Here is a 19127-nt window from a genome sequence, read left to right on the forward strand (position 1 = left end):
TTGGTATGAACGGGTTACAATTTAACTCCCCCTCCTGTAGTAGACATAAAGTAGCTTAGCGTGCCTATTATGCCATGAATGTCTCAGTGCTGCCTCTTCCCCAGGAAACACAGCAGAGGCCACACAGAGTACAACAGCATTTAATGGTCAGAAACAGTTGTATAGTGTTACAATCAGCCCCAGAAACTGTGCTGCAGGACAAGACCCAGTCCTTCCCACACAGGACAAAGCAGTATTGGACATGAACTGGCATGTGGCTGTGCCCAAGGCCTGAGGGGAGACCACCATCTAATATCTCCAGCTACCACTCTCGTCGTCAGAGGAGGGGTATAAACCCCACATGCAAGAAGAACCATTTGTTCCCAGTATCAAATGGGATGGGGATGCAAGAGTTATAATTAAGGGGAAACCCTATGTAACCTGTTAACGTAGTTCAAAGGGGTAGGTATTATCCCTATTCTCCATCTCCCAAAGGGGCTCACTTTCCCAGTTTCTTCATCCGTTTATCAATGTTGGCAAAATTCCCCTCAACTGTGGACAGGTTTTCCCGCATGGTTGTCTGTACCTAGAAAGTGATAGAGATGTTTTATTCTTTGTCAATTCCAGGTGCTTACCTACATGAGGACCTAAAGAAATTCTCTTAGGACAAAATGAAATGGAAACACAGCTTATGGGCCTCAGAGCAGGGAGGTTATAGCAGCAGTTTTCAAACTACTCTTGGAGTACCAAGGACCTAGGTCAGGGTCTGCCAAAAGCAGGCTTCTTAAAAGGGCCAAATAAGATTTTGTTGAAATAGGGGTCCACTGATTGAAAGTTAGAAAATTGCTCCAGAGGAAGAACATTATACCAAGTAAATTTTTTCACTTATTTTGATGGTCCAGTGATGCTGGTCTCTCAACTTCAATGCTCCTCCCCCCAGCACTGAAAACTGTCTCAACAGAAACCAAGGACTCACTATGTGCTGGACCCTGCTGAAAGAATGAAGGCAGAAGGTGAAACAAACTCACTGCTCAGAGTCAGAAATGAATTGGCAAAACCAGGTTGGAGCCTAGCTCCTGACCTGAAGCCCATATTCCTTCCAATGTACTGTGCTCTGGAGTACCTGGATGAGGACCCAGAGAGGGTAAAGCTAAGCTGAGACTACAGAGGGAAAGGGTAGGTTTCAGAGAAAAAGTTCATGTTTACTGAACTAACCGTTCACCCATGTTATTTAACCTGGTCAACATAACTCTGAAATAGGTATAATTTTCCAGAGGACAAGATAAGTTCATAGGCTAAGTAAATTTCCACAACCACTGGAAAGTGGTGTGAAGATTCAAACCAAGCCCCTGCTACAAACAATGCCACCAAAGGGGCTAAGGCAGAAAACACTCTGAGGTAAAGCTGGAGAATCTGGTCTGAGTGTCTGAAGAAGGGAGGCCACAAACCAATGACGGGACAGACCTGGGTCAAGAGGGCGGTGTTGTCCTTGAGAGAACTAGCGATCATCTGCTGTGTGGTGTCCAAGTGTGTCAGGAGCTGACCAAACTGCATGGCTACAAAAGAAAGGTATGGGGGAGGTTAGAATGCAAGACAAGAGGAAAGGGAATAGAAGTTGCCTACTGTCCAATTCCTCTGGACACCCCTCCCACCTTGCTCATGAAGCTGCTTGATGGTGACAAGTCTCTGCACCAGCTCAGGAAGGGTGGAGGCGATGGGGCTCCAGCGCTGTATGGTTTCATATAGCTGGTGCACCTGGAGGACAGGACAGGGCCCAGGAGAGTTGGCATACTTGTCAGTGAAGCACACACGGACTTTATTAGGGTGGGGCGAGGTTAACTAGGTGGGGACAGCAAAGCACTACCCAGACTTTCTCAGTTGGCATGGGTTTATAAAGACAGGGACCTGAGGATTCACTCTCATTACCACCAGTATGACTCAGGTGGTAAGGAAGATGACTCAGAGAACATAAGGAAGCAGGAAAGAGTAGGTAGATGGGGAAAGATGTCTTCCTGACCTTGCTTTGTGTATCTGCGTCCTCTACAGAAGCTTTATGCTTGGCAATCTCATTCACCTTTCCCAGGACACTCTGCAAACAGATTTTAAGGCTTATTGGTAAGTGCATCCTGGGCTTCCAAAGTCTCAAGCGATCTGTAATCCACTGTCCTCCATTTAATACCTGTAGCCGAGCCTCCACCTGGTCCAAAACGGCAAGATCCAGGGCGCTCACCTTTGCCTGCAGCAGCTCTACAGTCTCCTGAGGGAGGGGGTTGGGACAAGTTTCATAAAGGGGAAAAGATCAGACTAGGAAGAGGCCACCCAATATTCCACTGGGAGTAATTAATATATAGATGTAGACCTCAAATTAATTCTCCAAGCAACCCGATCCCAATATCCCCTCATAACCCAAACACTCCAGTTCTTTTTCACACTCACTGTAAGGCACGCTCCCTGCAGACCTGCAGAAAGGGGATTCTGGTGGGGAAGAGGAGGAAAGGAATCAGTGATTCTACTATCTCCATATGATTGCCACTTTCCCCATCCTTCCTGTTCTAGCTGGGAGCCCACTGGCTGATCCTAGAACTGAAGCCCTTCCCTGACTCCTCCCAGGATTCTGTGGAATGCTGTGGACCTCAGGCTGAGGGTATAGAATGTGAGGATAAGACTTAAGAACAGGAGAGCACCTGACCTGAGCATCCTGATTACACCGTACAGTTGCTTCCAGCTCTGTCAGGCGCTTCTCAAGTTCTGCCACCTAGGGGGAGAAAGGAGGTGAGATTTGCCATCACCTCCCTGCTGCTGCAAGATCCTGCTATTCTCTGCTTGTCTGCTTGCAAGTCCCCTCTACCAAGGGATGCCTTTCCAAGGAACATATAACCCTAGTCAAAATCTCAACTGAAAGTAGATGGGCGAGGGGAACATGAAGAATGAGACAAGATCAGAAGTGCCCTAGCTGGTTTGGCTCAGTGGATAGAGCATCGGCCTAAAGACTTAAAAGTTCTAAGTTAGATTCCAGTCAAGGGACATGCCCAGGGTTGTGGGCTCAATCCCCACTAGGAAGCATATAGGAAGCATCCAATCAATTCTCATTTCTATCTCTTCCTCTCCCTTCCTCTCTGAAACTGTGTGTGTGTGTGTGTGTGTGTGTGTGTATATATATATATATATTTTTTATTTATTTATTTATTTATTTTTTTAATGGTCAGAAGCACCCTCTCCCCAGAACTGATCCCTTGGAGGAAGGCAGGAAAAGTCTCTAAGGCCACATCTCCCCTGCCTCCCCCGTGGGCCCCCAACCAACGCTACATACATACTTACTTTGGCAGCTTGAGAGAACTTGTCTTGCTCAGGCCTCGAATGTAGTTCGTAAGTGACAAGGCTGCTATCTGGGGGCGTCCCACTTGTGGTTTTCCCCCCTGAACCAGTCCCTTTGCTGTTCTTTGTTGCCTCCAGCTGTAGTAGTAGGCGCCTAGGTCAGAAGACCAAGTAATATCATGACTTGAAGGATGCAGGCCAGCCCAGCCATTCTTTCTCATTCTACCTCAGAGTACTCACACTGAGGAACCACTAGGCCACCTCTTCCCTTAATAGTCCTGTCACTACCTGGCTGAGTCCCTCTCCATCCCAATTAGCAATGACTTCTCAACCAAGCAGAGCACCCACTTAGCCAGAGCTCCATCAGGGTCAGTAAGGTTGATCGCTGCATCTGGTCCCAGCAGCTTCTCCAGGTGGGAAGCAACCAGCTGCTGCTTCAGGGCTGCCAGCTGCTTAGCCAACACCACGGGGGTCAGCTTCTCCTCAGTGGCTGACTCCTTCACTGTTGTCTGGTATGAAAAGTAGACAGATGAAGGGTGGCAAGAGTGAACTAAGAAAAAAAAAAAGGGTCAAGACCCAGCTATGGCTAGAAGTCACCAATAGCACTGAATACAGATTTGTGTATATTCCTAAACTCTGAAAACCTCAGCCCCCTGGATCCAGGAGAGTAGGGAATCTTTCTCCTCTTGCTGGGAGGTTCTCCTCTGTTATATAAATCATAGCAGAGAGGTGAGAAGACAGTTTATAGTTACCTTGATTTTTTCAACTTCAGTTGTCAGCTCTTGGACCTCATGCAACAGTCGCTGGTACTTCTGCTGGGGTGTCTCCTTCACTCCCAGACCCTCTCCCAGCTAGAGAGCAAGCACAAAAGGTGGTTATACCTCCCACTACAGGGAACCGCAAGAATTTATCCAAATCCTGGGCTTGAATAGTAAGGGTATTACATCCAACTCAGAATCTACTACTCTCTACTGAAATGAGATAGCTGGAGGCCTGGAGGCTCTCCAGAGCAAACAGCAGAGGAATAAAGCATCCTCAAATGCATCCTGCTTGATTCCTCTTTCCCCATCCCCTCTGGGGATGTTATCCCTTGATCTCCTACTAGAGAGGATAACTGTTCCTTTCCCATCAACACACACACACAACAAACCATCTCATAGTCTCCGGATTCATATCCTGTCCTCTTGGTTTTTCCAATACGATCTGAGAAATCTGTCAACAAAACAAGATGAAATTGAGGGCCTGATCTAAGCCCAAGGCAGTCACGGTGTCAGGTGACCATGAAGGTTTCCACCAGGGATCTCTATGAGGCACCCTTTCCCAAAGCAAAAGGCACTAAGGCCTGAGGACAGACTCTCCCCTATCCCCCCAGCCAATTTACAGCCCAGTCTCACCAAGTCCCTTTGTCCCCACTCTCTTGTCTTTAAACTTGTCATAGGCAGCATTGGGATTGACAATGATGTGCTCTACACTTGTGCTCGTCAGTTCCTCCTGCAGAAATAGGTAGTTCAGGTGCTGGGCAGTCTCATTCACACTCTAGAACTTCCCCACAAAAACCCCCTATATATAAGTAGACTGGCTCCTACTTTCCAAGCTGCCGACCCAGGCTCGACCTAGGAAACGGAAGCTTCCTGGTAAATTGTAGTCTCAGTTGTATAAACATTAACACCCTGATTCAACTGGGCACAGAGGAAGCATAGCCTCTCCACTCCCCGCCCCAGCCAACTGGGCCCTCCCAGTTTTTTGGCACATACCATGCATTCAGGGTAAGAAATGAACCTGACCTCTTTTAACCTTTACTTTTTACCAAAAGTAAAATTCCTTGCGGCTGAGGAAGTCCATTTTCAAGCTAACTTCCATTCTTGCTAGAGGAAAAGAGGTGGAATAACAGACAATGAAGCTACCAACTCTAAGGGTGAATATTAGAACTTGAATATGCTGGTGAAGGGAAGACATCAGCTCTTTGATAAAAAAAAGAAGGTTGGCTGACAGAGGGCCTGATCAAAAGTTCCGTTTCTAAGCTGCCATGTAGTCAGGGAATTCAGGGGAAGAGAGACAGGCAAGAACTCACTGTATTATTTTTTAAGGGACATCTTAGAAGCAACAAGCAGAAGCAGTATCTGTTGCCAAGAATACCTATGGGCAAGGGCCACAGACAAGTCCTGAAATGGAGATAACCCAGCATCTATTCCAATAGAAGCCCCAGGTTTAGCCCTCCTGAACTCTGCTGGCTCTGAAGCACTGAAGCTACCCCATCAACGGGGGTCATGGTAAAGAAAGGGAATGGGATTTTACTCTAGAAACTGAGACAGGGAGGCTCCCTCCTTACTGGTTACCTACTGGCTGTTCCTATTGCAATAACCAAGACTGGGCACTCAGACTGCATGTCTGTCCTTCAATTGTCAGCAGTCTGACAGCACTCACTACATTACTGAAGGGAGGGGGCGGGGGCGGGGGCTCAGGAGTCCTTTTTTTGGGGAATGCTACCTTCACCTTCTACAGCAGGAAGACACAGTAAGTCTTCTTTTCTTTAACTGGAATAATGGTTCTCAACCCTGGCTGCACAACAGAATCGCTTAGAAAATAGGCCCTGGCCTAGAGCATCATCCTGATAGACCCAGGTTGAAGGTTTGATTCAAGGGTGAGGGTTTGATCCCTGGCCAGGGCATATACAAAAACAACCAATGACTGTATAAATAAGTAGGATAATCATCTCTCTCTCTCTCAAACCAATTTTTTAAAAACAGAAAGAAAAAGAGGCCTGGGCTCACCTCTGTATCTTCTGATTTATTGTTCTGGGGTAGGGCCAGTGCAGCAGGTCAGTTTAAAAGCTACTTAAGCTATTCTAATATTTCTAATATGCAGCCAGGACCCAGAATTTCTGCCTGTGGGTATTGAGGGGTGGGGGGATGATGGTGATAAAGAGACACAGATGGAGCCGAAACCGGTTTGGCTCAGTGGATAGAGCGTCGGCCTGTGGACTGAAAGGTCCCAGGTTGAGTCCAGTCAAGAGCATGTACCTTGGTTGCGGGCACATCCCCAGTAAGGGGTATACAAGAGGCAGCCGATCAATGATTCTCTCTCATCGATGTTTCTAACTCTCTATCCCTCTCTCTTCTTTTCTGTAAAAATCAATAAAATATATATATATTTTTTTAAAAAGAGACACAGCCGGGACCAGTTTGGCTCAATGGATAGAGCATCGGCTTGGGGACTGAAAGGTCCTGGGTTCGATTCCGATCAAGGGCATGTACCTTGGTTGTGGGCATATCCCCAGTAGGGGGTGTGCAAGGGGCAGCTGATCGATGACTCTCTCTCATCGATGTTTCTAACTATCTCTCTTCCTTCCTCTCTGTACAAAATCAATAAAAAAAAAAAAAATGCCACTGGGATGCATAATTAAAAAATAAATAAATAAAAATAAATAAATAAATAAAAAAGAGACACAGATGGAGAAAAAGCAGCAGACAAAAGCTTCATTCTTCATCTCTGGTCTGCTATTAAAGAAGGCATCAGTGTAAGTGACAGCTTTAAAAATAAGGGAAGAGCTGAAACCGGTTTGGCTCAGTGGTAGAGCGTCGGTCTGCGGACTGCAAGGTCCCAGGTTCGATTCTGGTCAGGGGCATGTACGTTGGTTGCGGGCACATCCCCGGTAGGGGGTGTTCAAGAGGCAGCTGGTTGATGTTTCTCTCTCATCGACGTTTCTAGCTCTCTCTCTCTCTCCCTTCCTCTCTGTAAAAAATCAATAAAATATATATTTTAATAAAAATAAATAAATAAATAAAAATAAGGGAAGAGAAGGGGTAAGGAGAAATTATCAACTTTGATATTTCTCTCTTCTTCAGGAAAGTGCTGGGCAGAGGGACAAGAGCTAAAGATTAAGGGAAAACAAAAGGGTTCAATGTCCCATATGCAAGGGCCTAGGGGAAAAAGACAACTGAATCCTAAATTATTATCTCTCTAATCTTCTCTGAAATGTTATGGCCCAAGCACCCACCAGCCAAATACCATGTGGTCTCTAGCTCTATGAGTGAAGTGTCTGAGAAGGACTCATGCTCAGGAAAGACAACCATCTTCTCAAAGATGACACTCAGTAACATGCCACTCCTCTTTGTGAGTGCCCTAATCAGGCCAATGAAGTAGCAACCCATTAAAAAAAATCCTCCTAAAAAGAGGAATGGGAGATATAGTCTACAGACCAAAGAAAAAAATTATAGCTCCATTTTGTTAAACCCTTATTATGGGACAGGCACTGTGCAGAGAACCTACTTTCTTATTTACTCTCCTAAAAATAGGGAAGGGGTGGAGTAAGAAAGGTAAATACAGAGAACTGTAAGTTTCAGAGGTTCTGGCAGTAAGAGGGATGACAATGCTTTCACCTCACTATTCCTGATAGAGAAGCATGTCCTGGGTCAGGTGGGCTGCCTGACACTGGCGCCCGAGGAGCCCTCTGAGGGTGTGGCCCTGGAGACAGGTGGGCAGCACACGTTAGTCCTCCAGTGGCACCTACTCCACAGTGTCTCAGAGATCTGGGGGCATGAGTTGGGGGCAGTGTCATTACAGTGACTTGTGAGGTGGGAAAAGGTTGTCAGCTGGGGTGGGGCTGAATAGATGAAAGATTTGGTAGAGACAAAAGGACAGAAAAACAACTGCCCAGCACAGCACACCCCACTGAAAAGCAGATGAAAGGTCAGGCTTCTTACCAGCTCCTTGTGGTTTCCCCAGAGGTGAGAAAATCAAGAGTTAAAAGGAAAGGGAGTGGGGAAATGGGGGTGAGGGAGGGGGGAGAAAAAAAAAGACAAAATTGTTATTAGCAAATTGTTACATGCACTACATGACAGTCTTCAAACACACTGCACCACAGGGCCCAGGGGAGCCTAGCAAAATTTGGGGGGCCAAGAAATTTCAGCCCGGGCTGTCACATACCCCCAGAAGGAAGAAGAGCTTGGGTCCCTTTCCTCTCTGGTGATGAGGATGTCATGAAGCTTTGCCAGTAACAGCAGCAATTCAGGATCATCTGAGAACTAGTTAGATGTTGCAAGCTAGTGGCATGGAATAGGGAAGTGGGAGAAAAGAAGGCTGAGGTGGAGGGGAAGCTGTAGAAATGGCAATGTGAAGCAGAAGCTATGGAGATCCTGAGGACCTGCACTGACTGAAGGCCCCTAATTCTCAAGGGAGGGGTTCACGGCTTAAGTCTTCCTGTCCCCTGGTTTCTCTAGTGTAGAAGAAGCAGACATTTAGAGAGTGCTCATGTGGGTCGTCTAGTATAATTTTAGATTTAGCAGAATAAAATATGTCAGGCACAGATGGTGAGTTTAGGGAAATACAAAGCACCTAAATGAAGCCCTATTCTCTTTCTCTGCTGCTAAATGACACAGGGCAGATCCTGGTCCCTCGTGTAGTCCGTTTTTGATGACTTCTTGAGAGATGGGAAGCTCACACTGCAGCTTGGAGGGATCCAGAGCAATTCTGCCATGATGTGCTAGCACAAAGAGTGCAGAGGACACCAAGATTCACAGCTACCAGCCCATATGCAGAACAGGTATCTTCAACCCTCTATTCACAAGACTCACAGGGGTTGGAGAGAAGACAAAGGGGAAAGGTGGGAGTATTTAAAAGAGGCCTTATTTTAGTCCAGGCCAGACTGGTAAAGAACTACCAGGAAGGGGAACCTAACTGTACACGCTGCCTCTCCAGCTCTACTGACGAGCAGATTGAAGTGTGGAGGGTCACATGCTTCCGCTCCAGAGATTTCAGCTAAATATACCTGAACCTCAACCTCTCCACTGCCTGTCTGATGCCAGGGTCCTCCTTAGCAAAGACTCCTCTCTGAGCTCAGGGTAGGGTGGACCTGGGTCCTGTGGTCTAGGCTGGGATGTCTCTAGAGTGGGTGTAGGCACTCACATTGCACGCATGCAAAACGAGGGAGGCACACACACTACACATTTCTCTTACTGCCCCACCAAGCTAAAATCAGTTTGGGAGAAACTCAAGGAGAAATAGAGGACAATGGGCCATAAGTCAAGTTCAAATCATGAAGAATAATCAAAATGGGGGAGGACAGAAAAATAAAGAGGAAAATGGCATATTAGTTTGAAAACAATATATGCCACTTCCAGATCTGTCTTATGAGGAATGATGAGATTTTAAGCATAGTTCTCCTAACCTGGAATAGTAACAGTCACCATGGAAACCTACTACACTCAGCCACCTTGATTGGAAAATTCGAAGTGCCCTGATACCAGGTACTAGCTTATCTGGTATATGATTCCCAATCCCTCTCACTAAGGAACTCCCAGACTCCCCAGAGCTTTTGGCTAAATGGCTGTGCCTAAAGGCAAAACCTGAGGTTCTAGATCAGATAGGGGGAGAGGCCATTGCTGCTCTGTGAGCCTGTTCAGGCTCTATGCCAACACTGCAGCCAGAGGGACTTTGGAACCATGAAGACAAGGAGCATGGATGGTACTGCAAAATAAAACTGTCCAGGATGGACCAACATAGTGCTGAGCAACCATCCATTTCTAAAGGAGGGGTACAGAAACAGAAAGACTCATGAAAGCACAAATAATCCAAGTTGTTACCTTAAAATTAGCACATAACACCCCTTTTTCCTATCCAATTTACCTTTCTCTAAGGGCTCAGCACAGAATATTAAAATGAGTTTTCCAGGCATAATCCACATACGGCTAAGAAGTGAGGGCTGTGGCTGTTCCCCTTGTTCTTCTTCCCTGTTTGGAGTAGCTTAGCCATTCCTTTTCTCTTAACTCCATTTCAGTCTGAGAAAGGCAACCCCCTTCTAACTCAGCTCCTAAATGCCTATGTGCCAAAGCATTCCTAGCCTCCATGTTTCTATCCCATCCTCCATTGGACAGTTTTATTCTGCAGACCTCCCAAGAGGAAGAGACAATGATTCATGGATCATCATTGTGCTTCTAATCCTTGATTTTTGATCTTTAAACATAAGACCAGTAGGCCCCTTAGTGACCAGCCAGGGACTCATTAGAATTTAAATTAGCTATAACAATAGCACAGTGACAGAGCATTGCATGCGAGATGGCAGATGAAAAAAACATGCAGAGAAGCAGCATCGAATGGTCTTACTTGTGCAAACTAGTGTCCAGGCAAGGTGGTGAGGAGGGAGGATGGGGGAAGCATCAGGAAAAACTCAGGTAAGTTCAAGTGCGCCAACAGTCAATGAACACAATCAAGCATACTCTATGATACCCCAAACTGTAAGGAAGAGAACCTACTATTTGTCATTTCAGGCTGGTGCAGTGTCCACCAGTACCTACCCTTTGGAAAACTGGAGCCTCTGCCAGGGCCCCCCAAACTTTGGCAGGCCACTTTTCCCCCTTTCACATGGCATTGAGAATACCTATGGCATAAAGGGAGAAACAAAATCCTACTTCCGGTGAGGTTTTCTAAATTTACTCCCCTTGGCTGGCTGGCTGGCTGGCTGACATGGCTCGGTGGTTGATCATCAACTTATAAACACAAGAGGTCAAAGTTAGATTCCTGGTCGGGCACATGCCTGGGGTGTGGGTTTGATCCCCAGTGGAGGGCATACAGGAGGCAGCTGATTGATGAGTCTCTCTTGTTATTCATGTTTCTATCTTTCTCTCCCTATTCCTTCCTCTCTGAAATCAATAAAATATATATTAAAAATAAATAAATTTACTCTCCTTGTTCCAGCAGTTCAAAAGCAGAATGCCTCACAAACCCAAGGCAGGCTATGGGCCCAGGAGAGATAGAATTCCAGATGGGAATTAACTTTCTGGACAAGACATTTTAAGAAAAGTTTCCAAACAAGCTTATCACCCCAATAAACCCAAGAGGGTCTGAAATGCAGAGAGGAGATCCTTCCAGATTGAGGAAGATGGGGCTAGCTTGTAGTTTTCTGGCACATTCATTTGAGAATACTTTACGTCCTACTAAAATCATTTTTAAAGGGATAGTTGGAAATTCAGGATCATCTTTACCAAAATTAAAACCCATGGCCTGACCGGCATGGCTCAGTGGTTGAGCATCGACCTAGGAGCCAGGAGGTCACAGCTTCGGTTCCCTGTCAGGCCATATGCCTGGATGTGGGCTTTATCCCCAGTGGAGGGTGTGCAGGAGGCAGCGGATCAATGATGCTCTGTCATCATTGATGTTTCTATGTCTCTCTTCCTCTCTGAAATAAATAAAATTAAAAAAAAAAAGAACTTCTACTATTGCCCTAGAATTATAAAACTTTTATGTTTAAGTTAAACCAGCAATTACAATCTTGAAATATTACAGGACATTATTTCCTTAGGCAGCCCCATTTCTTCTACAGGGAGCAAACAGAGGGAGGTTAAAAGTCAGGGAGGATCAACCCTCTCTGACTACTCCTTTTTATTGATTTCAGAGAGGAAGGGAGAGGAAGAGCAATAGAAACATTGATGATAAGAGAGAATCCTTGATTGGCTGCCTCCTGCATGCCCCCTACTGGGGACTGAGCCTGAAACTTGGGCAAGTGCTCTTGACTGAAATAGAAACCGAACCCCTTCAGTCCAAAGCCAAAGTTCTATTCACTGAGCCAAACCAGCTAGGGCTGATTATTCCAATAAAAATCTGGAGATGCCCAAAAGGTTCCATTGAAACTGGTCATATTGGTTGTCTCCAGGGAAGGGAACTGAATGGTGCAGACAGTGATGGGAAGAAAAACTTTTGTTCTATGTGCCTATATAACCTACTTTAAAAACTAATAAAATTAGCCAGGACCGGTTTGGCTCAATGGATAGAGCGTCGGCTTGGGGACTGAAAGGTCCCGGGTTCGATTCCGGTCAAGGGCATGTGCCTTGGTTGCGGGCATATCCCCAGTGGGGGGTGTGCAAGAGGCAGCTGATTGATGACTCTCTCTCATCAATGTTTCTGGCTCTCTCTCTCTCTCCCTTCCTCTCTGTACAAAATCAATAAAATATATTTAAAAAAAACAAACAAAAAACTAATAAAATTAAAGTTGAAGGTTGCCGAAAACCTCATTGTTTAGTCACAATCATGGAAATATGCACTGTCACCTGTGCTAGGTCTTAGGAGGGTAGGTGAGGAGGGAGGCAACTGGTGAGAATCCAAGTCTCATGGACATGCGGTTTCTGGATTATCTAAGTACCACACACTGCTCCTCAAGTTGCACATTTGCATCAGTATTAAGAGCAGTGGCAGCTGAAACCGGTTTGGCTCAGCGGTAGAGCATCGGTTTGCGGACTGAAAGGTCCTGGGTTCGATTCCAGTCAAGGGCATGTATGTTGGTTGCGGGCACATCCCCGGTCGGGGGTGTGCAAGAGGCAGCTGGCCGATGTTTCTCTCTCATCGATGTTTCTAGCTCTCTATCTCTCTCCCTTCCTCTCTGTACAAAAATCAATAAAATATATTAAAAAAAAAAAAAAAAAAAAAAAAAAGAGCAGTGGCAGAACCGTTACTCAGCTGACTTACCGAAAGCTGCCCTCCTAAGGCCCACAGGGAAATGCAGGAGCCAAAGACATTAGCTGACATCAGGAAACATCTCAGCAGCCACCCCCCAGGCTCCTATAGTAAAGGTCTCCCCAACCTTCTCACTCCTCCCTACTGAGAGTTATTTAGCTGGGGCTTAAATGGTGGAATATTCACCATCCAGATCCTATACACTTCTATACCGCATCCTAAGCAATGTGCCACAAGAAAAGAATATTTATGGTACCCTCTCTCCCCATTAGATGTTACTAAAATATACTGTTCATGCTCAGCAGGGAGGAACAGCCAATTAGGGCTCCTCATGCAGGTTCTTCCATGTCTGGAATGGGTGTCATCTTCTTTTTATTAAGAGATATCCCATTACCTTCAAAAGGAAAATTACAATGTGCTTTTTGGTTTGGAAAGGGGGCTACCTGTTTGTATCAAAGTCAGTGACAAAGGGACAAAGTTCCATTCATTATCTCACCATGAAGGCTTGATGTTTTACAGGTAGAGGTCTAGGCCAGAGCTGAGCAGTATCTGAACTGTGGCAGTAGAGTGAAGCCCTCAGCATACAGTCTCCAGCCCTGTGAGGTCAGAGACAGCTTCCTAATCGTATGCCTCTTGGAGTGACAGGTGCCTAAGCAAAGACATCTACATTATCTAGATACTCAGTGTTGGGGGACAGACTAACATGCCAGCAAGTACAGAAGCCACAATAACACTGAGAGAGGGGGCAGGGAAGGTGTTCCCCACAAAGCAGGAACCACTTCCACATAGGGGAAATCAAATAAGGAATAAGTGGGTACGCCAAGCCATACATTGTAAGCCAGCAACCAGCATTCTCCAGAACTAACAGCCCCACAGACATAGCCACAGGACTTACAGACACGCACACTGAGCCTGTTCCCGCTGACTCTTGGTCACAACTTTATTGAGATCTCACACCACCCACGTGACCGTAGCCCAGCTCTCTTTGGAAATAATAGAACCTAAAACACATCCTGTAAGACACGGTAACAAATCTCTGTTCCCCTTTGCACTTACATACAGAATTTTCACTATGTTGACTTTTATTCACTCAATTTTGTTTTTTCTTCTGTTTCCTATATGTATCCTAACTTTCCCCATTAGTCTGGGCAACTCTTGAGAGCAATTGCATTTCTTCCTTGCATTGCACCAAAAATTAAAATAAACACCTAATGAACAAATTCAATAAACAATGCTAAGTGGTTCCCCTCAAAATGTGTCCACAGCTAATTCCTTCCTCCTGAGTTCTTCTTGGATTTGAAAGTGCTACAGGGCCTCTCCTCTATTGATATAAAAAATGTATGCTCTTCCTCAAATTTGTTTTGCTCTGGCCAGGTCCCTTATCTTTCTTTAGTCTCCAAATAATTTTCTTACTCTTTGCCCAACAGATTCTGGACAGTCATATAAAAGGGTATTCCTCTCTACTTCAAAGTCTAGCTCTTGGTAGGATACTAATGAACACATACTGAGTGAAATATCTTATGAACTAGAAGACCTAGACCTAACCTTAGGCATTTTATGAAAGCTCAAGCTTCATGGTTTCATTACCATGGAATAGCATGCAGGGGATTTAGGAGTCACTAGCCCCAAACCTAAATGTTTTTGAGATATTTCAATCTTATTTCAAAAGCCAAGGATCAGACGTTGTTAGGTGGAATTCCACTGACCTGACTCTCCTTCCTGGTATTGCTCACTGGTAGCAGCAAGCCTGCCAAGGCCTTGCAACCAACACACCACCCAGGCTGGGTTGGCATACCCGCTTATTGCGGTGTCTCCCCAGAAAAGTGAAAGGGCCTGCCTGGGGGAGAGAGGTCAGAGTCCAGAGGAGTCCTGAGGCAGCACATAGTCTTACCGCATCAAACTCTGCTTGGTCATCCTCAGGTAGGTCGCTGGTTTCATAAACATCTGGCTCGTTCCTGGCCTGCGGGTAGAAGCAGTGACCACCTGACTTCATTACACAGCATCCACCAACACCCCTGACCCTATTCCATTGGAACAAGTTCACAGAGAAGGCAGGCTGTGATGCCAGGATCCTGTCCCTTCTCTTCCACCTGCAGTTCCCGTGTCTTAGAGGGGTTGGGGGGACAGTGGGGACAACTGGGACTTGATGGTAAATGGTGAGTGTAAGTGATGACCAAGACGTTACCCTGAATCTGGAAGGGCATGGGTCCTTGGCAATCCTTATGTCATCAGTAGGAAAAGGGCTGTCCTCGATTTAGGTCCTGTACACCACTTCCCTGGCACAAGGGTTGAGAGTGACTCAGGACCTTAGTACTCAAGGTCCTGTGACCCTGCCCCCAACCCAAGAATGCAGGCAGGGCGGCACAAAAGAGGGTACGTGCCCGCACGTGCGGGGGACAGAGTTCTCCATCCAGCACAAGGGCTCAGCCACGGTCACCTGCTCCTAGGCAGGATGAAGACCATCGCTAAGTGGCCTGATGTGTGTGTCTGGGGTGGGGCTGGGAGGCTCATGGGAAGATTTGGGGAGACACGAGTGGTGTTGACACGGGTGGTAGAAACACTCAGGCAAGTGGTAAGGGCCCGGAGGCTATTTCTGGGCCGGGACACGGGCGGCTGCCGGAAGAGGGACCTGGTAGGCCGCCCTAGGCCAGGCCCAGTCGGATCCGAGGAGGCCGGAAGGTGCTGCGGCTCGTCCGGGGCGAGCGGCGGGGGCCGTGGGGGTGGTGCAGGGGCTGCAGACCGGAGGGTCACAGGTTGGCGCCTGTTGGGGGTCCTGAGGAGGTCGGGGGCGCGGTTCTAGGGAGCCGAGGCCGGCCTGTACTCACAATGCCGGGAAGGTCGGCGTATTTAGGGTCCGCCATGGCGGCGGCGAGGCGGGTTTGGGGGACCAGGGCCTCGGCGAAGCCGGGACCGGAGTTCGGGCGGGGGAGAGGCTGGGTCCGGGTCCCGGGCTAAGGCGGCGGCAGAGGGAGTGGCGGAGGAGGCGGAAGTCTCGCGACAGCTGCAGCACAGGAGGAGAAAGCAAAAGTCGCGAGAACAACCCGCTACCACACCCCAGTAGAGGCCGGCGAGAACGGGGCCAGGGAATGAGGTAATGGCGAAGGCCGCCGACTGGGATTATGGGATATGTAGTCTTGGCCCACTGGGGCTTTGGCAGGTGATGACAGTAACGCGCTTTTTATTTCATCCAACCTATTTTCTTTAGTTTTTACATCAAGCCTGTGAAAGAGCTTTTCTAATTCCCGTTTTTTTCAGATAAATAAGTTTGGCCTCTCCAGAAAATAAATGACTAGGTAAAAATAATACAACTAGGCATGTTGTGACACAGCCAGGACTCCAAAAACAAAGATAACACACTTTAATAAAGGCTCAGTCTTGTTGGAAATGAAAAAGGTAAGTCATGCCAAAACCGGTTTGGCTCAGTGGATAGAGCGTCGGCCTGCAGACTCAAGGGTCCCAGGTTTGATTCTGGTCAAGGGCATGTACCTTGGTTGCGGGCACATCCCAGTAGGGGCTGTGCAAGAGGCAGCTGGTCGATGTTTCTCTCTCATCGATGTTTCTAACTCTCTATCCCTCTCTTTCTCTCTGTAAAAAATCAATAAAATATATTTAAAAAAAGAAAAAGGTAAGTCATCTTCCCATTTTAGGACTGTCATAATATACAGTAAGCCTCATTAAATTTGAAATAAACAATAAATAGGCTTTTTTTAAAATGTTTTTTATTGATTTCAGAGGGGAAAGGAGACGGAGAAAGAGAGAGAAATATCAATAATGAGAGAGAATCATTGAAGGCTGCCTCCTGCACATCCCCACTGGAGATGGACCCTGCAACCCTGGCATGTATCCTGACCAGAAATCAAACTGCAACTTCCTTGTTCATAGGTCAAAGCTGAGCCACAACCTGACTGAGCCACAACCTGACTGGGCCCATTAGGCTTATTAAGTATAAGTGTGTCCCATACCATATTTGGGACATAATAGCACAATAGATATTAGTTTTTTATTTGAAATCAAAATTTGACTGGTTATACTGTTTTTTTTTGTTTGCTTGTTTGAAATATATATGTATGTATGTATGTATATACACATATATTTAATATATTTTATTGATTTTTCACAGAGAGGAAGGGAGAGGTATAGAAAGTTAGAAACATTGATGAGAGAGAAACATCAATCAGCTGCCTCCTGCATACCCCCCACCAGGGACGTGCCTGCAACCAAGGTACATGCCCTTGACCAGAATCGAATCTGGGCCTCTTCAGTCCACAGGCTGACACTCCCTCCATTGAGCCAAACCAGTTAGGGCTGAAATATATTTTTATTGATTTCAGAGAGGAAGGGAGAGGGAGAGAGATAGAAACACCAATGATGAGAGAGAACCATTGATTGGCTGCCTTTTGCATGCCCCGCACTGGGGATCAACCCGAAACCCCAGCAAGTGCCCTGACCGGGAATCGAACTGTGAACTCCCGGTTCTTAGATCATTGCTCAACCACTGAGCCATGCTGGCCGGGTTGATTTTCCTGTTTTTTTTTTCTTCAAATCTGGCAATCCTATCCAAGTTCATAGGTAAGTGATGCCTCTATGTCTGAACACCCTCTGTCTCAGCCACTTCACTGGTTTCAGAGCTTTGAATTTGACAGTTCAAGAAAATTAAAACAAGCCAAAACCGGTTTGGCTTAATGGATAGAGTGTCGGCTTGGGGACTGAAGGGTCCCGGGTTCGATTCCAGTCAAGGGCATGTACCTTGGTTGTGGGCATATCCCCAGTGGGGGGTGTGCAAGAGGCGGCTGGTCGATGACTCTCTCTCATCAATGTTTCTAACTCTGTATCTCTCTCCCTTCCTCTCTGTTCAAAATCAATAAAATATATTTTAAAAAAAAGAAAATTAAAACAAGAACAACAAAATTTTGCCAAGATAAACATAGTATTGCTACCTTTTCATTTTGCCAAGTATATTAAAGGAAAGAAAATCTATTTACTTTACCATGATTCTTTAGCAGAAAAGTAAGAAGGACATACTCTCAGAATAAAGTCTGCTTTATGAAAAAATCACACTGTGTGTGTGTTTATTTTTGCAAGGGGCGGGGGGCTTACCCATAAACCTTTGTCTCTGACCAATAACCCTTGATGGACTAGCATTTTGAAACTCCTTTACTTAAGGATGCCACGCTGGAGCTGCTGGGGGCCTGAGGTTGGGCTGTTTCCCAGGATATTCCCTAAGCTTTCAGGATGCTGCAAAACAGAAATAGTGACAGACCGAGTGACTAGAGAGATATTTATTTTCCTGAGTTTGGAACTCATTGTCATTCTATGCACACCCCCTTGGCTCCTTCCAAAGCCTCTACCCCTCTTTCTTAGCAGTCCTTTTGCCTTACTGTCCAGTTTATTATTCTGAACGCTTCCCCTTCAGTTTCCTTAAGATTCAAGGTGGGTTAGAGGTATAGGCCCAATTTTGGAAACCCTCCCAGTTGAATTCTGAATGGTTAGGTCTTGTCTGGCCAGGCCATCATTCTCTCCCCTGGCCTCACAGAGTCTAAGTGACCTTAGACAATTGTTAGGCAGAACTTCTATCCCCTCCTCCCTTCTTCCATCACCCTGCTCCTCCCCTTGGCCAAGAGCCTCGACTCCTGCAGTCTAACTCTGTTGGCCAGCCGAGGCCTGTGATGTGGGGAAAAATCAATCAGGCCAGCTTCTAGATAGTTCTGCCCAGGGGCTGCAGCAGAAGTCTGACCTAAGGGCAGGAAGGACAAGTAATCTCTAGGGTTGGCTTTTTTTTTTTTTTTTTTTTGCCAGAGAAGTGGGAGAAACAGCGGGAAGGGTAGAAACAAAAGAAGAAAGGCCTGAGGTGTTAGAACTCTGTCCAACAGTCACTGAGACGGGAAACACACTCAAATAGGTGCCAAAACCTGCCTGAAACACAAATTCAGAAGTCTTCCCCAGAAGTCCTCTCTTAAAGTCCCTCTGGCCTTACCCACCCCATCGCCACCCCTCCTTCACCGCTTTCTGACTCCCTTTCTCCTGCAAAAGTTACTGCTGCCCACTTTCATTCCAGGCCCATATGAGGCAAAAAAGAAAATTTTACCGGCTCTTGAATTCTGATAGCCCAGCTTGGAAGCTTGTTTTCCTTCAAACTGAGGACCTGGAATATATGTTGGGACCTTGCCTACGCTTTGGCTGCAGACTGAAGGGTCCTGGTCGGATTCTGGTCAAGGGCAAGTACCTCTTACCTCGGTTGCTGGGCTCGGTTTAGGACTGGATCTCTGGCCTTGGTTGGGACACGTGAGGGAGGCAATCAATCCATGTGGAACATCAATATTCCTCTCTCTCTTCTCCTTTCCACTCTTAAGAAAAATCACTGGAAAAAAATATCCCCAGGTGAGGATTAA

General features: G+C 46.4%; 1 protein-coding gene across 6 annotated transcripts; it reads right to left on the reverse strand.

Moving 5' to 3' along the window:
• Positions 1–124: 124 nt before the first annotated feature.
• DCTN2 (dynactin subunit 2) lies at positions 125–15741 on the reverse strand. 6 transcript variants are annotated; one of them, XM_036458113.2, is made up of 16 exons: positions 15564–15737; positions 14630–14698; positions 10396–10404; positions 7998–8003; positions 4689–4785; positions 4445–4506; positions 4047–4145; positions 3643–3803; positions 3298–3448; positions 2669–2734; positions 2416–2454; positions 2159–2236; positions 1997–2068; positions 1632–1734; positions 1444–1535; positions 125–565 (listed from the first exon to the last, which is right to left on the reverse strand). In XM_036458113.2, exons 1-16 carry the CDS (start codon positions 15597–15599, stop codon positions 479–481), a joined length of 1227 nt encoding a protein of 408 aa, XP_036314006.1. In that variant the 5' UTR covers positions 15600–15737; the 3' UTR covers positions 125–478. The 6 variants fall into 6 exon arrangements, with proteins under 6 accessions (XP_036314006.1, XP_036314008.1, XP_036314007.1 ...); XM_036458115.2 differs by lacking the exon at positions 10396–10404; XM_036458114.2 differs by lacking the exon at positions 7998–8003.
• Between the last annotated feature and the right edge of the window lie 3386 nt (positions 15742–19127).

Source organism: Pipistrellus kuhlii, unplaced genomic scaffold, assembly GCF_014108245.1.
Source record: "Pipistrellus kuhlii isolate mPipKuh1 unplaced genomic scaffold, mPipKuh1.p scaffold_m20_p_3, whole genome shotgun sequence".
NCBI lineage: Eukaryota > Metazoa > Chordata > Mammalia > Chiroptera > Vespertilionidae > Pipistrellus > Pipistrellus kuhlii.

Bases quoted from the DNA above. Each gene is read 5' to 3' on its own strand.
- DCTN2 (XM_036458113.2), bottom strand. From the start codon at position 15,599: ATGGCGGACCCTAAATACGCCGACCTTCCCGGCATT. The intron at 4,146-4,444 runs GTTTGTTGTGTG...CTTGCTCTCTAG, and splicing joins AATCCGGAGACTATGAGATG to CTGGGAGAGGGTCTGGGAGT. The intron at 3,804-4,046 runs GTAACTATAAAC...TTTTCATACCAG, and splicing joins CTGAAGTTGAAAAAATCAAG to ACAACAGTGAAGGAGTCAGC.